The sequence below is a fragment of the Protomyctophum parallelum genome, assembly GCF_964188405.1.
Source record: "Protomyctophum parallelum genome assembly, chromosome: 6".
Lineage (NCBI taxonomy): Eukaryota > Metazoa > Chordata > Actinopteri > Myctophiformes > Myctophidae > Protomyctophum > Protomyctophum parallelum.
The window spans coordinates 46,923,963-46,946,806 of record NC_139701.1 but is presented as its reverse complement, the minus strand read 5'-3'; the positions used below and the strand labels follow the sequence as shown (position 1 = coordinate 46,946,806).

Genomic DNA, 22,844 nt, shown 5'->3' with positions numbered 1-22,844 from the left:
ATTTTGTTTGTTTATTCTATTTGTTTATTTTTTTTTTCCCACGCTTGGGTTTTCGATGTGCCACAGCCCTTACCTGGTTGATGAGCTCCTGCTGTGTGTCTGCTAATCATTTTACTTATGTCAGCTGTGTGTCTGGGCAGTGGCATTCAGTGAGAGAATGGGGGTGAGCTCTAGGCTCAATATTTTCTGTTGACCGTTTATCCGTTTATCTTTTGATCGTTTATACCAACAGAGTACGTTTTCATTTATCAACATTTTTCAGTACATTCTTGGACCTTGTTTATTTGTCAATAAATCTAAAACTACAATAAGAACCTTTCTGGATTTGATTGGAAACGCGTCATACAGTTCCTGCCGACAGCTCAGCCTCATAGCACTACTACTATTTGATTTGATGGGAAGAAGTAGTCGCTACAACATTGTCAACAGAAAATAAGATCTGGAAGGAAACATTGGAACATGGAGAACATCGCAGCAACAGTTGAACTTTGAGCGGCGCCTCAGTGACTCGGATTGGAGCGAGATGAACCGCCGCAGCGGTGAAAATGTTTGAACACGCAACAGCGCATCACAGCCATTAGCGGTGAGATACAATTGTATTAGCACGCCAATTCCTTCTGTGTATTTGGTTGAATTGAACACAGTTGGATGTTGGAAGAAGTGCTGCCGCTGGTCCATTGGGGACTATTGATTGAATTGGCTGGTGTTGTGTGCGCGCTGCTGCGCTGGATTGACGCAATTGACTGGGGTCACGGCTGCTCGTTTCACTGTGGTTGCTTGCCGTGAATTCTTTCTTGTATATTGGATGGAAATGTCAAAATGAGTGACACAAACGTTACAAGTACAGGCACAAACGAAATGGATCTGGAGGATCAAATGGAGGAGGAGTCACGGAGGAGGACGGTCAAGCTCACGGCCAAAGCGCTGTCAAATAAAATTGAAAAGGATCAGAAAGACCGTAAATCTTATGTGAAACAAATGCAAGAGCTCACAAAGGAAATAAAAGGGCTCATGAAAAATGATGCAAATGTAAGGGATGTGCAAAGCACAATGGAGAAACTGAATGAAATGTATGAAAATGCAAAAGCAGCACATAATTCAGTAATTGTCTTGATTCCACAGGAGGAGCAGGAAAATCAAAATTTGTGGTTTTCACGTGTCATAAAGCACCATTCAGATTTCAGGGATGATGTAAAACTGTGGTTTGATATGATTGAAATGCCAATGAATGAAATGCCAAGGGTTGAAATGTCAATTCATGAAATGATTATTGTGAATGAATCAATTCCTGCTCAATCAGTAACTGAAGCCGAGCCAGTTACTGAATCTGTTCATGTGGAAATTAATGTTGGACATGCACAACATATTGAAATACCTGTTGGACAGGAGGTGGAAACTGTGGAAATTACTGATGGGCAGCAGGACAAATTGCTACCCACTAATGCTCAAAGGCACACACAATCACAACATGTAACGCAGTCACAACAGGCAACAGAGTCAGCTGACTTACAGGAAACAATCCAACCTGGTGACAGTGTGTCAAACATAACCAAGAAAACAAAGGGTTCTAAAGCTTCAAGTACAGAATCCGCACGTTTGAAAGCGGAGGCAGAAATGGCTGCTCTCATTGTTCATCAAAAAATGATCCAGAATAGACATGCCCTAGAGGAGCAAATGGAGCACCTGAGAAGACAAAAGGAAAATCTGGAGCTGGAAACGAACATGGCTGCTAATGTGGCAAAAATGAAGGTTTTAGGCTCAAAGAGATCTGGTGTTACTATTCAATCTTATGTGACAGATGGAATGATGTCTTATTTTGAGAAGGCAAAGCAGGCTGCCGTTTACACAACACATTTACAACCCACTCAAGATCAAGTTCATGTGCCCTCACAACCCACTGTTGGCAGGCAGGCACCAGCACCTATAACAACAGGTGGCGCTGTGGCTCCGCTCCACTCACTGACAGCAAATACAACTACAGAGAGAGCTGTTGGGGCATCGGCGCCAGCGGGCACTGCCACAGGCAGAGCTGTGAATCAGGCTGTACGATCTCGCACAACAGCGGCACCCGTGGAAAGCCAAATGGGCCCCAGAGGTACAGTTGAACAGGGCAATAATATATATTCTGTCATGGAGAAGCAAAATGAACTCACAGCTTTACTCATTCAACATCAATGTCTGTCTTCTATGCCGAAGAAGGAGATTCATGTTTTTGATGGTGACCCACTTCAATATCACACATTCATAAAATCCTTTGAACACAGCATTGAAACCAAAAACCCAAATCCGACAGATTGTCTCTACTATCTGGAACAATACACCCAAGGACAACCCAGGGAACTGGTGAGGAGTTGTCTTCATATGGTGTCGGACAGAGGTTACATGAAGGCTAAAGCTCTACTGAAAGAGCACTTCGGCAATGAGCATAAGATCTCTACAGCCTATGTGGAGAAGGCTCTTTCATGGCTGTCAATCAAAGCCGATGACACTAAAGCTCTGCAAGCGTATACTCTCTTCCTACGAGGATGTTCTAATGCAATGGAGGACGTTGACTACATGCACGAGCTGGATATGCCATCTAATTTGTTGACCATTATAAAGAAGCTGCCTTACCGTTTGAGAGATAAATGGCGATCTGTCGTATGTGATTTCCAGGAGAACCACGGCAGAAGAGCAAGTTTCAAAGACATTGTCATTTTTCTAGAGAAACAAGTCAAGATTGTAACGGATCCCATTTTTGGTGACATCAAAGACACTCCAGAAAGCAAAGACACAAGAAGGTCCAGGTCACAACCTCTTCACAAAACAAAGGGAAGTAATTTTGCAACCACAGTGACGGCTGCAAAAGAGAAGGAAAAGGAAGGTCGTTTTGTGATGAAGAGATGTTTATTCTGCCAGGGTGAACATGCTCTAGAACTGTGCCCAGAGCTTGAGAAGAGGGAACATAATGAGAAATTCACATTTCTAAAAGAAAACGGAATTTGTTTTGGATGTATGTGTAAAGGACATGTCAGTGCTACATGTAGAAAGAGACTCAATTGCAGCATTTGCGGCTTAAGGCACCCCAAAATGCTGCATATCTACCAAAGAACGAAGGAATGGAACAAAGACTCAGTTGAAATGAAGGAGACTAAAGAAAAAGCAGTAGCTTCCGTGCTGACAAGTGGTCTAACTGGGGCCGGTGAAGATAAATGCAAACTTGCGATCGTGCCGGTTCAGGTAAAGGCCAGGAAAGGGAACACGACAGTACATACATATGCATTCCTCGACCCAGGTAGCACGGCATCGTTTTGCACAGAGAGGCTCATGGCTAAACTAAACCTTCATGGAAGAAAATCCAACATATTGTTGAGAACTATGGGACAAAAGAAGGTTATTGAAACGCAAATCGTTTCAGGCCTAGAAGTGGCTGGATTGAACAGCAATGAATTTTGTATTCTTCCAGGCATGTATACGCAGAGGACTATGCCTGTGAACAAAAGAAACATACCACAGCAAAATGACATCAATCAGTGGCCTCATTTGAGGAATATTCACCTACCTGAACTTGACTCTGAGGTGGAGCTGCTGATTGGCTCAGATGTACCCAAGGCACTGGAACCTATTGATGTCATCCGGAGTGTGGGAGATGGACCGTACGCTGTAAAAACCATGCTTGGTTGGACAGTTAATGGGCCATTAGATGGAAAGACTGACTATGCGCAAGACCAGTCAGTTATAAGTGCCAACCGGATATCAGTTGTGAAACTTGATCAACTATGGGAACAACAATTCAAGACAGACTTTCCAGAGTGCAGCAGAGACGACCAAGAACACTCAAGAGAAGACCAGCAGTTCTTGAATTCAGTCTCAACATCGGCTAAGCTTGTCAATGGGCATTATTGCATTGCATTGCCGTTAAAGCAAAAGGAGATATTCATGCCTGACAACCGAAGTGTGGCTGAACAACGCACACTGAACTTGAAGAAAAGGTTCAAGAAAGATTCTTCTTTTCATTCTGAATACACCAAGTTCATGTCTGATATGATATCTAAAGGTTACGCCGAGAAAGTACCAGACAACGTCTTGGGACGCAGTGATGGAGGAAAATGGTATCTACCACACCACGGCGTTCTACATCCACAAAAGAAAAAGCTCAGAGTGGTGTTCGACTGTGGAGCTACGTTTCGAGGAGTTTCACTGAACTCTCAGCTCTTACAGGGGCCAGACCTGACCAGTTCATTAATTGGAGTCTTGGCCAGATTCCGTAAAGAGCCTGTTGTCATCGCTGCTGATATAGAAGCAATGTTCCACCAGGTGAAAGTACCAACTGAAGATCGTGACTTGTTACGATTCCTCTGGTGGCCAGATGGAGACTACAGTCAGAACATGATGGAATACAGAATGACTGTACATTTATTTGGAGCAACTTCCTCGCCTAGCTGTGCAAACTTTTCCCTTAGGAAATGTGCTGAGGACAACGTCAACCAGTTCAGTGCTCAGGCTGTAAATACCATCATGAACAACTTTTACGTTGATGACTGTCTGGCATCAACAGCTACAGAGGAAAATGCAATATCTCTGTATCATGAACTACGAGCAATCTGTTTCAAGGGAGGCTTTATACTTACCAAGTGGATGAGTAACAGTCGTCAAGTCTTGAACGGCATACCTGAAACCGAAAGAGCAAAGGAAATGAAGAATCTTGATTTAGATCATGATGATTTACCTGTGGAAAGAGTGTTAGGAGTACAATGGTGCGTCCAATCAGATGTATTCAAGTTTAAAATCATCTTGAAAAACAGACCTCTCACAAGAAGGGGAATCCTCTCTGCAGTCAGTTCTGTATATGATCCCCTAGGAATGTTGGCTCCGGTAGTCTTAACTGCCAAGAAGATCCTGCAAAAGTTGTGTAGGAAAAAGATTGGTTGGGATGATGCAATTCCAGATTCTATTACAGAGGAATGGATGAATTGGATTCAAGATCTTCATCTATTGGAAGATTTCAAAGTTGACAGATGCTTCAAACCCACAAGCTTTGGAACAGTGACATCTGCTCAACTGCATCATTTCGCCGATGCGTGTGAAGACGGTTATGGAACTGTCACGTACCTTCTACTGTACAATAACCGTGGCCAGGTACACTGTAGTTTTGTGCTGGGGAAAGCAAGAGTAGCTCCTTTAAAACCAGCTACTATCCCTAGAATGGAGTTGACTGCTGCTACCATGGCAAGCAAAATGGACACACTAATGAGAAAAGAGCTGCAGATGGAACTGGCAGACTCTGTATTTTGGACCGACAGCACATCTGTGCTCAAGTACATCAACAACAAGACAGCAAGATTTCGAACCTTTGTGGCAAATAGAGTTGCGACAATTGTCAAAGTCTCACATGCACACCAGTGGAGATATGTCAACTCTGTTAACAACCCAGCAGACATGGCTTCGAGAGGCTTGACAGTTAAATCCTTTCTGAAGAAAACCACATGGGTGTCCGGTCCTCAGTTTCTTCTTCATCCCCAGGAAGAGTGGCCTCAGAATCCTGACAGGTTGGAAGAAATCTCAGCCAAGGACACTGAAGTAAGAAGCATGACTGTAAATGCTGCTCAGATAACATCTGAAGAAGTGGATGCAACAACACGCTTCATTCATCACTTCTCATCCTGGACTCGTTTGAAGAAGGCTGCAGCATGGATGCTCAGATTTAAAGGACTGCTTCTCAGCTGTATCAGAAAAAGAAAACAAGCCACTGAGCTGCACAAAGATAACATCACACAAAGAGATCTGCGATCTGCACAGAAGGAGACAAGAAAACATGAAAACCAGAAATGGCAAAGTCTCACTATTGAAGAACTGGCTACTGCTGAGATGACCTTAATCTGCTTCTGCCAGAAGAAGAGATTTGCAGATGAAATCTCAAATCTGAAAAAAGGAATGAATGTTAAGAGGTCAAGTCACATTCATAAACTAAATCCCGTTTTGGATAACGAAGTGTTAAGAGTTGGAGGGCGACTTGACAGAGCAGCAATGCCAGAAGAAACGAAACATCCTGTCATACTGGCCAAAGAGCTTCATATTTCAAATCTGATTCTTAGACATATTCACAAACAGGTGGGACATGGTGGTCGCAACCACATGTTATCCAGACTACGCCAGAAATATTGGATTCCTGGTGCCACTGTCGCAATCAGGAGAATCATGTCAAAATGTGTTGTTTGCCGCCGCATCAATGCTACTCCAGGACAACAGCAGATGGCAGACCTGCCTATTGACAGAATCTCTCCTGATGAACCTCCATTCACATACGTGGGAGTCGATTATTTTGGACCCTTTGGAGTGAAACGTGGAAGGAGTATTGTGAAACGCTATGGTGTCATATTTACATGTTTGGCTGTAAGAGCGATTCATATTGAAGTGGCATCATCACTTGAGACAGACTCTTTCATAAATGCACTTCGTCGTTTTACAGCAAGACGAGGTCAAGTGAAAGAATTAAGAAGTGACAATGGGACTAATTTTGTGGGAGCACAGCGTGAGTTAAAGGAGGCGATTCAAGGCTGGAATCAAGCCCAGATTCACAATGCAATGCTCCAAAAAGGAATCAATTGGATCTTCAATCCCCCTGCCGGCTCACACCATGGAGGTGTATGGGAAAGACTGATCAGATCGGTGAGAAAAGTGCTCAATTCTACACTTAATGTGCAAAATCTTGATGAGGAAAGTCTGCACACCATTCTGTGTGAAGTTGAAGCTATCCTCAACAGCCGACCGATCACCAAGGCTTCTACAGATCTAAATGACCTTGAAGCACTTACCCCGAACCACCTTTTGCTTCTGAAGACTGCACCTTGCATGCCACCAGGACAGTTTCAGAAGAATGACATATATGCTCGCCGCAGGTGGAGGCAAGTTCAATATATGTCGGATTTATTTTGGAAAAGATGGGTCAAAGAATATCTTCCGCAGTTACAGGAGAGACAAAAATGGTCTAACATCAGACGCAACTTTACACCAGGGGACCTCGTGATCATATTGGATGACACAGCGCCTCGAAACTCCTGGCTAACTGGAAAGATTGTGGAGACCATTCTGGACAGAAGAGGACTCGTACGCCAAGTTCGAATTAAAACCAAGACTGGATTTTTGAACAGACCCATCACCAAAATCTGCCTGCTACAGGAGGCGGAAGAAAATTGACTTTGGATTTCACCTTTTCCCCTTTGCCGCTGACTTTTGCCCCTTTTTTGCCCCTTGCACACTACACTGATTCACTACACTCACTATGAACTATACATACACATCTTGAAGAAGGGAGAAAGAAGACTTTGCGTTTAAAAGGAAAAAAAAATCGATTTGATTGCCATTCATGATTGTATAATTATTATTTGTTATTTAATAATTAGGGGCCGGTATTGTAGGAGCCAAAATATACATTTTGTTTGTTTATTCTATTTGTTTATTTTTTTTTCCCACGCTTGGGTTTTCGATGTGCCACAGCCCTTACCTGGTTGATGAGCTCCTGCTGTGTGTCTGCTAATCATTTTACTTATGTCAGCTGTGTGTCTGGGCAGTGGCATTCAGTGAGAGAATGGGGGTGAGCTCTAGGCTCAATATTTTCTGTTGACCGTTTATCCGTTTATCTTTTGATCGTTTATACCAACAGAGTACGTTTTCATTTATCAACATTTTTCAGTACATTCTTGGACCTTGTTTATTTGTCAATAAATCTAAAACTACAATAAGAACCTTTCTGGATTTGATTGGAAACGCGTCATACAGTTCCTGCCGACAGCTCAGCCTCATAGCACTACTACTATTTGATTTGATGGGAAGAAGTAGTCGCTACAACACTGAGATCAGATTCATATGAGTTTTCCACTGGACACACACTGGTCTGATTAACCCATTCTGACCTGAGATCAGATTCAAAAAAATGTCAGTCGTTCTTCGATTTTTCAAAAAATAGCAGACCTACAAGCTCGTAGCGCGCCACTCGGTGGCGCGCTATGAGCTTGTAGATCTGCTATTTTTTCAATAGCTAAAGCATAACATGATGCTAACACCAAAATGGGTTCCCGTTCAGAATGGGTTATCTTACAAGTATGATTGAACCCTACAAACCCTCCCGCGCACTCAGATCAGCCAACGCAGGGAAACTGGAAGTACCCTCACTAAAAACGCCGGGACAACGCTCCACACGTCCCAAACTCTTCTCCCTTCTGGCTCTAAAACTGTGGAATGCACTTCCCATTGCAGTCAGAACTGCAGCATCACTCCCAATCTTCCGCCGTAGCCTGAAAACCCACCTTTTTGGACTCCATCATGGCCCATAGCACTTACCCTAACCCCTTAGATAGCATTTCTGTTGGCTTAGATAGCATTTGACACAGACTTATAGCATGTTATGTAGACAGCACTATAATTGTATTGTATATAGTCATAGCACGCCATAGTACATATGTATAGCATAGTAGTAAATATGTATAGTTTAAATGTATAGTGTATGTATAGTTTCATTATATAGATATTCCACATTTATGCAGAAACAACACAACGAAACTTCTACTTGTGACACGCAGCACGCTGTATTCAAGTTCATTCCGTCTGCCTGTAGCACAGACGGAAGCATAATATATCATGCTTGTGTGAGCCTTATGTCAAAGATACCCATATAAGGGCAGGGCACCGGAAATGACGTAACCAACTTCCGGTAAACCAGAACAATTATATATTTTACTCAAATAATGAAATAGTAAACAAAAACATAACATTACGGCAGTTACAGTATCTATCTATTCTAATTTCTATTATATATACAGTATCTCTCTCTCGCTCTCTCTCTCTCTCTCTCTCTCTCGTCTTAATTTTCACCTCATCCCATGTGTTTTTGTGAAGTGCCGAGCAGGGGAGGCTCAACGTCTTTTAGCAACTGGCAAAACCCAGCCCTGAAAACTAAAATAAAATGACTGTGCAGGTGTAACACCACAGTAGCTAATTCTTAAATGTTTTCATTATTTATAATACACTGACTTCAAGTTGTCCAGCAATTAACTATATGAGGACTATATCAGGCACTCACCGGTCACTGCTAGGTCAATCAGGTCATGTCATAGTACGGTAGTTTAAGTTAAATAACTCAGAAACTACAAAACATTTCAAAGTAAAAATGTCCAGCATGTGTCTCCACAATAAGCTGAATTATAAAAAAGTGTGAATGGAGTAAATAGGTTTGAATGGGCCTAGGTGTACGTATGTAGGACTATAGTGTCACTACTGGTACTCTTTTTTTTAGAAAAGTCTCCTGTGGACAAGTGCTGAAAACTAGTGCTAACACACTGTAAACAATACATCTACAAATTGTAGGGCTACAACTGTGCAATGAGCAATGTAATTGTTATGTCCATATCAAATAAATAAACATATTATAAGTGGACTGGGTTTGTATTTCAGTAAAGTTTAGAAAATACTGTTTGCAGTTTAACTTCAAGTTGTTTCTACAGTGTAGCTTATTTGGCCTTGCGTCGTGTGCACGCGCATTTTCACACAGAAAAGTGTATTTTCCTCTCCACACGCATGATTAAACTGACACAGACAATTAACCAGGATAAGGCGCCGATACTGTGATACAGCATATTTATTAGGCCTAGTAACAGAAATCTGTTCTGATTAAAATGATTATTATTTCCCCCTCCTGTCCGGGGAGATCCCCATGGCAGACTCCATGGGGAGGCCCGGGTTCAATCAAATGTTAATGTGTGTCTGCAGACTGCAGACCGCCGTCTGAAAACAACCGCATCCGAGGACTAGACCACAAACCTAATGTGCAGCCCTGAGAACAGGGTAGTATTTGGACAATGGCTGACAACATCAATATGTAGGAAATGTCCATACTGGCTCCATTGCATGGTCTTGATAAGGGCTGATGACGCTGATAACATCTGGAACGGTTATAGTAGTTGGATTCGGGCAAAGCGTTGATAATATGACACATGCAAGTAACTGACAATATACAAAGTCACATTACCAACTTTGATGACAAAGTATTGCTATGTTTTCAAATGTTTTTTATTCATTTTCTGAAAGAAGAAATTAGATGGTTTCTGCCTGACAGCAGAGACATGATGTAAACATAGTGTAATTTTCATACAACACAACTCAACATAAACATCGCTGACTGCACAAAACTGTAATTAAATGAGTCCATAAAGCTTTTAAACGCCAACCCCCTGCATGTAGTTTTGATGTATTTTATTGCCTCCATCAGGCTGAAGGCATGGGTTGAGAGTGTGTTTTGCCCTCCGTCCGTCAGTCCGTTAACAGCAAATGTCCGGCACCGTTAACCCGGTCGAACTTTACACACACACACACACACACACTCTCCCTGGATGCCAACGATGAACCTCTGCCCCATAATTTCCTGAACAGCCTGTTATAGCGCCACCATGAGGCAGCTTTTCACATTTTAACCTATAACCGCACCGATCTGCGTGAAACTTTGCATGCACACTCCCTAGAGGCCAAGGACAAACCTTTGACCTGCATTTTTCACATCTGCCTTTTGTAGCTCCACCAAGAGGCCGACTTTTGTAAAAAGTTCATCGTTAATTCTGTTCATCGTTACACAGTATCTCTATAGGCCTAGCCATGTGCTCAAGACGGTTCTGTCCGATAAACATACTCTCATATTCCATCCTAATTGGCTAACTTTGGCTTCCAAAGTTGGCAGGATTGGCCCGTTTTAAGTAAAAGGCTCTAATCATGAATGCTCACTATCCTACTAGGCTGAGGAATAAATCCCATCCTTTTCACATTGGCTAGTTATAGTGCCACCAACAGGTGGATTTTTGAACAAAATGCCTCAAATCATCCAATTGCCATCAAAGGTGTAAGAAGAAATGGCAGCCTTTTCACATTGGCCTATTATAGCGCCACTAGGAGGCCACAACCTGACCTGGCCTGGTGGAGACCTGTGCCCCGAGGGTTTGTATCTATTGTTTCATTTTTTATTGTGACATAACTTGCTTATTGGTGTATGCAATGTTTTGCAATCTCTTGTTAAGCACTTTGTGACTCTGCTCTAAAAGGTGCTATAGAAATTACGTTTTATTATTTAACCACTAACTGTGTCCTGGAATTCCAGGCAGAAACATAAACACCTCATGCACAGTGGTAACACAAAAAACACTCTGTGAAATGTAAATTATACTTCTGCAGCTAACAGCTGCACATCCACTATTGATGCACTGATACGTTAAACCATCTCAGTCAACACCCGTCTTGCTCTATTCACAACTGATTTTATGGCCCTCTGACGTCTGAACTTTTCCACACTAGTCACAGTGGTAGAGTTTCTCTCCTTGTATGTATTCTCCTCTGATGACTTTTGAGAGCACTGCTCTGGTTGAAGCTTTTCCCACACTGGTCACAGTGGTAGGGCTTCTCTCCTGTGTGTATTCTCAAATGCAGTTTGAGAGTACTGCTTGTCTTGAACGCTGACTCACAGTAGGTACAGTGGTAGGGCTTATCTCCTGTATGATTTTTCAAGTGTGTTTTGAGATGACTGCTCTGACTAAACGATTTCCCACACTGGTCGCAGTGGTAGGGCTTCTCCCCAGTATGTACTCTCTGGTGTGTTCTGAGATGACTGCTCTGACTGAACGATGTCCCACACTGGTCACAGTGGTAGGGCTTCTCTCCTGTGTGAAATCTCTCATGTGTTTCGAGGGAGTTTGCTGTGGAGAAGTGTCTCCCACACTCATTACAGCTGTAGGGTTTAATTGGCCTATGAGTTCTCTGGTGTGCTTGCAGATGAGCTCTCTGGCCGAACGATGTCCCACACTCATCACAGCTGTAGGGTTTCTCTCCTGTATGAGTTAATTTATGTGTTTTGAGGCCCAAACTATTTACATAGCTTTTCCCGCACTGGTCACAGTGGTAGGGTTTCTTTCCTGTATGAAATATCTGGTGTGATTTGAGATATCTCTTGCAGCTAAACGTTTTCTCACACTGGTCACAGTGGTAGGGCTTCTCTTTTGTATGAATTATCTGGTGTCCTTTCAGATGACCTCTCTGGTTGAATCTTGCCCCACACTGGTCACAGTGGTAGGGCTTCTCTCCTGTATGTATTCTCTGATGTAATTTGAGGGCCTTGGCTCTGCAGAAGTTTTTCCCACACTGATCACAGTAGGTAGGTTTCTTCACTGGTACAGGAGATACATCTGGAATGCAGAATGAGGGCAGATAAAGAAAATATATTCAGAAATAAAGTGCAAGCTGTCAGCAACCGATACTATTCATCGGTAGTAGCTCAGGGTTAGAGTCACCGGATGGAAACCGAAAAGTTCCCTGTTCGAACTCGTGCTCCCACAGTTAGTGTCGAAGTGTCCTTGAGCAAGACACTGAAACCCCCTAATTGCTCCTGATGTGCAGGTTGGTACCTTGCATGGTTTCCCCTGGCATCGGTGTATGAATGTGTGTGTGAATGGGTGAATGTAATGCACAATGTAAAGTGCCTTGGATAAAGGCGCTATATAAATGCACCATTTACCATGTATTAGCAACTCCTAACTACTAGCAACGTTAGAGGTCATATTGTTGTTGTTTTTAACCTTTCTACAAATTACAGCATTTAACTTCCATTTCATCTTATATGGCTATAATATGGTTATATTCATATAGAAAATGTATCTGAAAGAAAGACATTCTAAATCTGACAAGATTAACATTGTCAAATAATTATGCAAACAACAGTGCAAAGTATATGCCAACATAACAGTAATATAAAGTAAATTAAATAGCACCAAAAATTAAATAAGTAAATTAAATACTTCGTGGTACATCTCTGGTTGGTTGTGATGTCCCGCAGTCCTCTACATCAGCTTGTGTTTTCATGTGTTCAGTTGAGGTGCCGGCTACGTCCTCTGTCTCTCCGTGTTCATCATCATCATCATCTTCACTTTTCACTGCTAGTAACGTCATCGCCCGCTCCTCTTGTTCCTCTTTAATCTGTGGAGGTTGAGGTTCCTCCTGGACCAGACTGGGGGTCCACTCCCCGTGTTCAGGGAAAACCTCCTCTTTACACACAGGGAGGGGCAGGAAGTCTAGGTGTGTGTGTGTGTGTGGGGGGGGGGGGGGGGGAAGATATACAATGTGAGAAATAATAATAATTAATAATACTCGTCATTGTCCCGAAGGATATTCACTTCATCATATTCACAACACAGAACATATTACACCAAGATTATACATAAACATGAGGTCCCCACTGTACAGAACCATCCTATCGGCGGGGCAGTTTGTTTAATGTCGTACTGGCTGAGGGGACAAAACTCCTACTAAAACAGACCTTTCTCCAGGGCAAGGTTCTTTATCTTTGTTCCGATGGCATGAGGGTGAGAAAGCGATACAGAGGATGATCAGTGTCATGCGGTATTGAAAGTGCTAGCCGTGCTAGCCTTATGGTTCATATCAGAAAGTGTGGGTGTGGGAAGTCCGATGATCTTGGAAGCAATGCGGGTAATACTGAAAAGTTTGTTTCTGTTAGGCATGGACAGTATTGTACAGGTTGAATAATGCCTTTGTACAGTAACAAGATGAGGAGCAGCAGATTACAGATTACATGGAGTCCTCGTTGAAAATGTGAATGGATGTATGTAATATGTTGATCAAAGCCAATATTGTCCAGAGTGAGTCCAAGATATGTGAAACTGTCAAGCAGTTTTACCATTATTGAGGATGTGGGTTGTTTCAATGACCAGTTATTTTGTTTTGTCCACATTCAACTCTAGATAGTTGTCAGTGCACCACTGTGTAGAGAGAGAGAGAGAGAGAGAGAGAGAGAGAGAGAGAGAGAGAGAGAGAGAGAGAGAGAGAGAGATAATTAAACATACTTATGTCCAGGTAGTTTTCAGGTTCCTGTTTAACACTCCAAAACCTCTTCACCTTCAGACTGGACTCTGCACACTGTTCTGCAATGAAAGAATAGAATAGGGACTTTAATAATATGGACTTTAATAATATGGACTTTAATAAAAGGGACTTTATAATAGGGACTTTAATAAAAAGGGACTTTAATAATAGGGACTTTGGGCGAGCCCGCTGGCCTAGCGGTCCAGGCACATCATGCCACATATAGGCTCTGGCCTGACAGTGCGTTGCATCATGTTCGAGTCCCGTTCATGACGACCTTCGCTTATTGATGTAAAAGGGGGGTGTGGGCCCAATGGATAAATGACGACCCTATGGAATGTCATTGTTGAAGCCCCACAATACGATTTTCACCCAGATGTAAAGTAGCCTAATCTAAGCAAGTTAGCTCCTCCAAACGTAAGGTGATATTGTCTGTCCGTCTATTTGACATGTCTATTAATCAGCTACTGACAACTCACTCAACGTGTACACATACTGAAGTTACGCACTAATAAGTCAATGGGTGCAGATGATCATAACCCATATTTACTGCAATTTAATCCAGAGCGATTTACATTAAGCACGAACAAAAAGCATGGCAATACATCTCATACATAATAAGTAGTTATCATGAAACATGCGTAAGCTAAGAACGTAACAGTGGAATATCTATATAATGCAACTACGCATGTACACTTTAAAGTGCTATGTCTATGAGGCACCGAGTGCCGCGCTACGAGCTTGTAGATCTGCTATTTTTTTTTAATCGTGAAAAAGTGGCGCAAATATTTAAACATATGTTCACCAGTGTGAACGTTTTTAACCCCTTTTGGTGTTTTAAACATCGTTATCATTTAGCTATTGACAAATAGCAGATCTACAAGCTCATATCGTGCCACCGGTTGGCGTGCTACGAGCTTGTAGGCCTGCGATTTTAGAAACATCGTGAAAATATTTATTTCAGAAAGCAAGAGGATGTATAAGGTTTTTTTTTAGGTCAGGCCTAAATGGGTTTAAACATAGAAACGGATTTTAAAATCCGCCTCAGTCCTAAATGGGTTACCTGTAAATAAAACAGCTACGTACCTATTCTGAACAACTTTACTACAGGTTGCAGCAACAGTCCATGTCTCTGGGTCACCTCTCGCTGTTCCTCTGACCATGGTAATGATCTTTTGGAAGCCATCTCTCTTGATAGCACAATACACCCGTCTGTGGAAACCAAAAGAAAAGAAAAAAATCAGTCCTGTCTGAACTGAGTGGTGCTGTAGTACAGTACAGTACAGTACAGTACAGTACAGTACAGTACAGTACAGTACAGTACAGTACAGTACAGTACAGTACAGTACAGTACTGTACTGTAATGTACTGTACTGTACTGTACTGTATGTGTGTGTGTTAGGATGCGCAACAGTGACAGAAACGCTATTTCCATGCTCGGACACACATTGCTGCGTATAGGAGGAGCACCACTCAAAAAATAGTTCTCATTCATCAACCTTACATAATATTAAAACCACAAAGCAGATCACTGAAGAGCTTTAAAACAATGCATTGGAAGTTTTGGTGTTCAGTTAAAAAACTAAAAGCTGCATTCTAAAGGACTTTTTAAAGATTTCAAAGAAGACTCGCATCAAAAGACTATGGGCTCCATTTTCGTCACCGCTAACCCTTATCCATAAACTTCTTTACTATGTTGAAAAACATTTGAATAGTTCAACTAGCGAATCTACATTGACACCGTGTGAGATTGGCCATAGACTGGCCATTTTAACTATTCAAAAATGTTTAGTAAAATAGTAAAAAAAAGGCAAAGAAGTTTAGGGCGGCACCACCAAGGGCAAGGTGGAGCCTGCGGAACCGTTGCGGCTTGAGAGTCCACCATTCCTGAATAAAGTGCCTGGTGCTGGGAGTCTGGTGCAACGCACAGGGCCTGACCTGGTGAGAGCAGGAGTGGACCTGGTGAGACGTAGGAGGGGCCCGGACAGGAGACAACCCACAGAGCCTAGTCCTTCCACGCGCCAGAATGGTACCTCCCAGTCCCGGCAGAGTAGTTCAGGAGGAACGGATTGTGTGGCCCTGGTTTTTCCCTAATGGGACTTATCGAGGGTAGCTACTGGGACGTAAGTCGGGACTTGATCACTCCCGGCTGGGTCACCTGAGTGAGGGGTATGATGTTGCGAGACCCGAAACCCCGATGACCTTGGGATACATCACTGAGGATACGCCCCAGGTGCATACATGTATGTATGTATTTTGTCATAGGGATAAGGGGTTTAGCGGTGACGAAAATGGAGCCCTATATCTTTCCAAAATCTTGTGGTGCAGGCTATGGGAGGCATAGAGGATTTGTCACTGTAATATTTTGCCTGGTACAATATTTATTCTCAGATTATTTGCCAACATTTTCCTGGTGGAAAGTAGAAAAAGAAGCGTCAGAAAATGTGTCACTGCTGTAGGGTACAACAAATATTATTTTGCATTTAATAATAACAAAAAGCTTAAAGGGATAGTTCAGATTTTTTTAAACTTAAGCTGTATGAAATACTTGCCATTATTATAGTGGTTGCAACTGTATTCATTGATTGCCCGAGTCCCGTGGTGGGAGTTCTGCTCTGGTTTTGGTGAAATATTAAGTAGAATCTGAATCCCCCCCCCCCACCCCTTTTTCCCCTCACTGTATATGTTTCTTTTCCCTTTTTACCTGCTTTATGATGAATTCCTGTTCTGTTCTTTGACTATAAGTGTATTTGTACGTCTCTAAATGTTTTGATGAATTGAACAAGGTGGACCCTGTTGTAAACAAGTGTAATGCTTAATTGGGTCGTCCACTCACAGTTAACAGTCTTTGTATTGAGTTTGTGCTTGAAATGTACTGTAATTCTGCAAACTGTTAATACATATTTCAATCAATCAATCAATCAATCAATAGTTCTGGTCATTTTGTGGGGGGCACAGGGGGCCACGCATTAAAAGTAAATCAATTCACAAAACTAACGTCAACGTAGTTAAAAAAAAAGTTAAAAAAAAAATCTGAACCGTCCCTTTAATTCTTGCCGAACCGAAAGTATGCATCCTTATAGCCCCTCTCGGAACCCTACATAAAGCTTTTCTGAGTTTTATGTTGGGTCCCTGGTCATGACTATATTTTCGTATGGGAATTCCGGAACGCGGAAGTAAACATGCTCTCTTAGATCGAATCTGCGCCGTTTGACGGCCTGTTTTAGTTTAAGTTATTCTGAATTCTGGAACTTTAAGTAGGCTACCTATACATTCCGCTGCGAATATCTCCTGTGGCGCGGAAGCCGTTAAGTATTTTTTGACCTTTTGACTTTGTTTGACCGATTTGGTCGCTTTATTTCTTCTTGTTTGTTTACCGTTTATTGTACCGCCTCCCGGTGTGCGGTTGGCTTGTGCGGCTACGTCCCTGCCTCTGATCTGCTGTGTCATAGCTATAGCGCCACTAGCTAGCCAGATAGGCGGTACAATGAGGTGTCGATAAACAAGGAAGGAAGAGAAGAATCAAAGCGACCAAATCGGTCAAACAAAGATTAAAAATACTTAACGGCTTCCGCGCCACAGGAGATATTCGCAGCGGCATGTATGGGTACTTATACTTCACATATTCAGAAAGCCTCACACTGAAAAATGTCGTCAAAGAGCTCAGACAGGCGTTATCCATGTTGTTTATGTTTTATGAATGGCCGCGTACTGGCATGGTAGTGATGCAACAGGACCCAATGCACTGGGTCGAACAAAATGTCAGAAACTTCAGTAGCATTGGGTTCTGCTTGGAGGGCTAGCATCCTTATAAAACTATAAACTGCACAATAGGATCAGTGAAACACAGGAATACAAATTAAACCTGCACCCTCCACCCTATATGTAAGTGTTAAATGTCGGTCCTAAACTAATGAGGTAACAACAGTGATGCATATTTTAAAATCTTCTACAATGACCAATGGGATTCCACAACACATAACTACCGGTACACACATTTGGCTAGTAGGAGGAGGACTGCTGCATGCTAGCGAACCATGCTGGTTAGCTTAATGTGCTTATATGCACGGTGTGGGTTATATCATGTGACGCAGTAACATTGTCAACACAAACTGTAAACACTGAAAACGTGATGCAACGTCATTACTTTTACATACCTGATATAAACTTAAACAATTCTCTTAAATCAATTCAAGTCTCCACTTCAGGTTTGAATCGGTTCGGACCTACGAGGAAACAAAACAAGCTGTGTGTGTGTGTGTGTGTGTGTGTGTGTGTGTGTGCACGCCACGCATGCGTGCGTGCGTTTCATCTGAATTTCCCCCTGGGTGGAAACACTAATAGGTTTGTATTGCCCTCTAGTGGCCAAACTGATCAATCACCAAATAACCATTACTTTTCCTTTGTTTTTGTATGTTTTTGTATTCTCTACTATATCTCATCTTCGGTGTGCCGTATTGTCAGCCAGCCGTGAGACCTTCCTTGTCAAAACAATTTAAATATGTATAGAAATTATTAGGCTATAGCCTACTTTTGACAGACATAATGAGGGTCATACCTTTAACACAAACAGAAAGTGATATAAATTTGGCTTTAATCATTATAATTATATTTTGATGGACACATAGAGTTGCCATTTCCACTTATTATGAGCGACGCTGGGCTTGTTTTTCTGTAAAGTTTCATAATGTTCTTTAAACAACAAGTGCTTGGTTCAATTATTGCGCATGCGTCAAACACGTTGATCCGGACAGAGTAACGCCAGGGCTCCACTGGGCGCGTCTGCGTCGCGTCTCCGTCAGTGTCGGGAATGTGCCCTTTTAATCAATGGAGGGTGGCTCCACTGCCCGCGTTGCGTCGCGTCTCCGTCACCATAAAATTGAACCGGTTCGTTTTTTGACGCACGCACGCGTGACGCACGCGTGACGCAACGCGCCCAGTGGAGCCCTGGCGTAAGAGTGCCGACACTAGCATTGACTCCCATTGTAACAATGGAATGCGGAAGTGCTCATTCTATCTCAATGGGATAGTTCCAATGTTTGGAACTATGTTCCCATAGCAACCCGCTGTGAGGCGAGATCAAAGCGTGTCGCCACTCTCTTACTAGATCCGGAAGTATAGAGTGTGTCGTTTTTTTTCCCCACAACAAAGACACGTCAGTTTTTTCCATGCTGTTGTGAACATAGATTAAATATATGTGTATGGTTGTGAACACAGCGCTGTGAACAAACCATCTCATAAAGGGGGTCCAATTAAACGTGTCAAATGGAGTCCGTACGGATGGAGGTAAATGGACACATGCTGTCGGTGGGAGAGGACATATTGTGTGTTTTAGAAACACAACACAGTGTTGATGTGTGCGGTGTGAAGCTTGACGTCAGAGTGTTTGTGTTGGAGCGCCTCACTGCGGCTGCAGCGTTCATGTGCAACCTTTTCCAGAGAGAGATGGAGACTCTACACAACATCAAACTACACACTGCAGGTATGGTGTTTAATATAAGCCTATACTCAGTCTAAGGTTACGGTCCTGTCAAGGCAGCAAATATAAGACTTCCGGTTTACTTTCGGGTTGTGAGCTAGCACTTCAGAATAAGGCCTCGTAATATTTTTTTAAAAGTCATACATTTATATATTTTTAAAAATGCATTTTAAGTCAAAGTCGTACGATTTGTCACACATGTTACCGCAGTGAAATGTGTTCTCCGCATTTGACCCATATCTCTTGGAGCGGTGAGTCGCAGCCAAGGATCGGTGAAGCTGCAGCCGTGCTCAGGAATGATTTGATTAGTTGATTTAGCCTATGTATTTTTAAATGGCGTATAGGAGTACTTAAATGTGCCCTACAAGGTTTTTAACAGATTTAAAATGGGTATTGATTGGCTGCTTGGCACATTTTCCTACCCTTGTGCTGTGGAAAGGAAAGGTACTATGTTTACCCAGGGTGGACTAAGCTCAAGAACTTGTTTACAGCCAGGCCATACCTATTTCAGCCAGGGGTGGGCAGCTTTGATGATGAAGAGGGTCAAACGGGACTTCGGATTTATGGGCAGTTCCCCTGAGTTTGTAGATCAGCTATTTTTGCTATAAGTTTTTATTTATTTATTTCAAATGCCTATTCAAATTATAGTTGTGGTATTTTTTATTAACATTTATAACAATTAATAGCATTAACAAATTATCTAAATGGATAAATGCTATTCACTGGAGTGCATGTCCCTTGCAAATTGGATGTTGGACAAAAACAGGTCTTCAAGGCAGCTGTTGTGACATACGCCCACGTTTGGGGAGATGTCCTCTACCACACCACACTCTCCGCTAAGGTATAGAAAAAAGTGTGGCGGGCCATCCATTGTAGCCACAGGTCAAAAAATGCACCCTATTTTCATCTCTGGACAATTAGCCTGGGCACCATTCCATTTTGGATTCAAGAACCGGTCAGGAACGGATGATATCGCTACGTCATGTTGTAGTATTGTTTTGTAGTCATTAGAATGTTTGCAGTAAATTAATGGAACGTGTATTGCGTACATGTAAGACAAGTTCATCCAACTACTAATGCTAAACATTTCATGAAATAATGTAAAGTTCAAACATTTAATGTTTTTCTCTCCTTGTATCTTTATTCCCCCCTAGACTTCCTGCCCCTCCCTGTGTGTAAAGAGGAGGTTTTCCCTGAACGCGAGGAGTGGAGCCCCAGTCTGGTCCAGGAGGAACCTCAACCTCCACACATTAAAGAAGAACAGGAGGAGCTTCTTCAAAGACCAGAGAGGGCGATGGCGTTACTAGCAGTGAAAAGTGAAGATGATGATGATAACAGAGAGACAGATGCTGTAGCCGGCACCTCAACTGAACGCATGAAAACACACGCTGATGTAGAGGACTGCGGGACATCACAACCAACCAGAGATGAGCAGCTCCTCTATCCACACCGTTTTGAATCTGACGTCACTGAAGACAGTGACGACTGGGAGGAGACCAGGGAAGGTCCGTCGGCTGTAAACACACTGGATTCACACAAGACACAGAATGTGGAAGGACAAACATTTTCTTCACGCCACAAGCTGTCTCGGGACCAGACATCATCAACACAAACTCACTCCATGAAGAATCACACGGGGCAGAAAGGTTTGAGTTGTACAGAGTGTGGCAAAATGTTCAGTCGCAAGGAAAATCTGAAGAGGCACAAACTTGTTCATACAGGGGGAAAGCCCTTTAGTTGCAAGGTTTGTGGTACAGGATTTAGTCAGAGTGGTCATCTGAAAAAACACATGAGGACACATACAGGGGAAAAGCCCTTTGCTTGCGCATTTTGTGGTAAAGGATGTAGTGATATGAGTAATCTGACAAGACACATGAGGACTCATACAGGGGAAAAACCCTTTGCTTGCACAGTTTGTGGTAGAGGCTGTAGTCACAGTAGTAATCTAAAAAAACACATGAGGACTCATACAGGCGAAAAACCCTTTAGTTGCAACGTTTGTGGTAAAGAATGTAGTGAAAAGGGTAATCTGAAATCACATATGCGAACACATACAGGTATATAGCTCATTACTTGTGCAGTTTGTGTTAAAGGCTTTGGTGAAAAGGGTAATATAAAACATGATGTCTCATGCTGGGGAAAAGCCCAATGCTTGTACAGTTTGTTACAAGAATACGTCTCATACAGGCAGATAAAACCTTTAGCTGCAGTTTGAGGCAAATGCTGTGGTGAAAATGCCCATGTGAAGATAATGAGGTTTCATACTGGGGAGAAGCCACCTGATATCACTCACACACAAATGTAAGATCATTCAATTTGTTTGTAAAGCCAAAGCTTTTCTTTTGTAGTTTTAATAAAGGTTTCTCTGCTACAGGTCTTTTATTTGTGGTATATATCATTACAGAAATGTTATCAACCAGTGCGAGTTCACCTCTAATTAAGGTAATCGTGAACTTATGTGATGCGAAAGCCCCCATACTAGATGGTTCCCAGGTATCGTGACATCATCAAGGATGGCGATGACCTGCTGTCGCAATTAAGCCCATATATGGAGATACCTGATGTCATAGTATATGTCACTCCCAGTGAAGTCTTACAAACGAGTCAGTTCTGTGGTACTGGTGCTGCAGGCTTTATTTCTTGCCTTCTTTCAATAAGAACGTCAATAAGCCAACGTCAAAACTGTTGAATTAAAAAAAATACACAGTGATCAGACTCAAAACAATAAAGCATAAAGATAATGAAAATAAAATACACATAAAACAAGTATTCACCTCACTGGCTACACGTAGGATCAAAGGGAATGAAGCGGTTTTGGAACCTGTGTGAACACAAACAAGAAACCATGACACAACATACAACTCAGATATTGACATAAAGCATAGATACAGAAACAAAAAACAAACCTTTTACTTCTGACACACTCCATGTAACAAATAAACAAACTCCCATCTGCTCAGCACGCAGACGAAAGCTGCAATAACTTGTGTGCGCCTGAGTTTACTCAGCACCATAAGGGAATTATACCAGAAACATTTTACCAAAATAAGTAAATGTGACCTGCTATCGCTGGTTGCATGCTGAAAATAGCTGATCTACACGCTCACAGCGCATCGCAGTGTGATGCATTGTGAGCTTGTTGTAGGCCTACTTTATTGGTACATATTGTGTACAGGTAGGCCTGCATAAGAGTGAAACACATTTTAGTTTAGCTTAGGTCTGTGCTGATGGCTTTTATGAATGGTGATTCACATTAAGAAAATTGGCTCAATTTACCCCAAGGAATTGGTTCAACTTGCCCCATGGCCACTTTTTGACAAAACATGGCTAGCTTAATGCTCCAGGCTAATGTTTAGCTAAATGATTCACATGGGTTTTATACATTGGTATATCACCAACATGCATGATATATAAGTTTAGACCTGGGTGCTTTTGCTTTAATATAAAAATGATTATTCCAGAAAAGTTTATTTTTTTA

General features: G+C 42.3%; 2 protein-coding genes across 2 annotated transcripts; one reads left to right on the top strand and one right to left on the bottom strand.

Moving 5' to 3' along the window:
* Positions 1-11,096: 11,096 nt before the first annotated feature.
* Positions 11,097-18,136, bottom strand: LOC310860033 (uncharacterized protein; the record flags this gene model as incomplete). The annotated part of the gene is made up of 6 exons (XM_083766795.1): positions 18,045-18,136; positions 14,974-15,099; positions 13,869-13,946; positions 12,961-13,079; positions 11,634-11,940; positions 11,097-11,107 (listed from the first exon to the last, which is right to left on the bottom strand). Exons 2-6 carry the CDS (start codon positions 15,071-15,073, stop codon positions 11,097-11,099), a joined length of 615 nt encoding a protein of 204 aa, XP_083622921.1. The 5' UTR covers positions 15,074-15,099; positions 18,045-18,136.
* Positions 18,137-19,167: 1,031 nt separating this feature from the next.
* Positions 19,168-21,635, top strand: LOC310860032 (uncharacterized protein; the record flags this gene model as incomplete). The annotated part of the gene is made up of 2 exons (XM_083766794.1): positions 19,168-19,369; positions 20,521-21,635. 2 exons carry the CDS (start codon positions 19,168-19,170, stop codon positions 21,429-21,431), a joined length of 1,113 nt encoding a protein of 370 aa, XP_083622920.1. The 3' UTR covers positions 21,432-21,635.
* Positions 21,636-22,844: the final 1,209 nt, after the last annotated feature.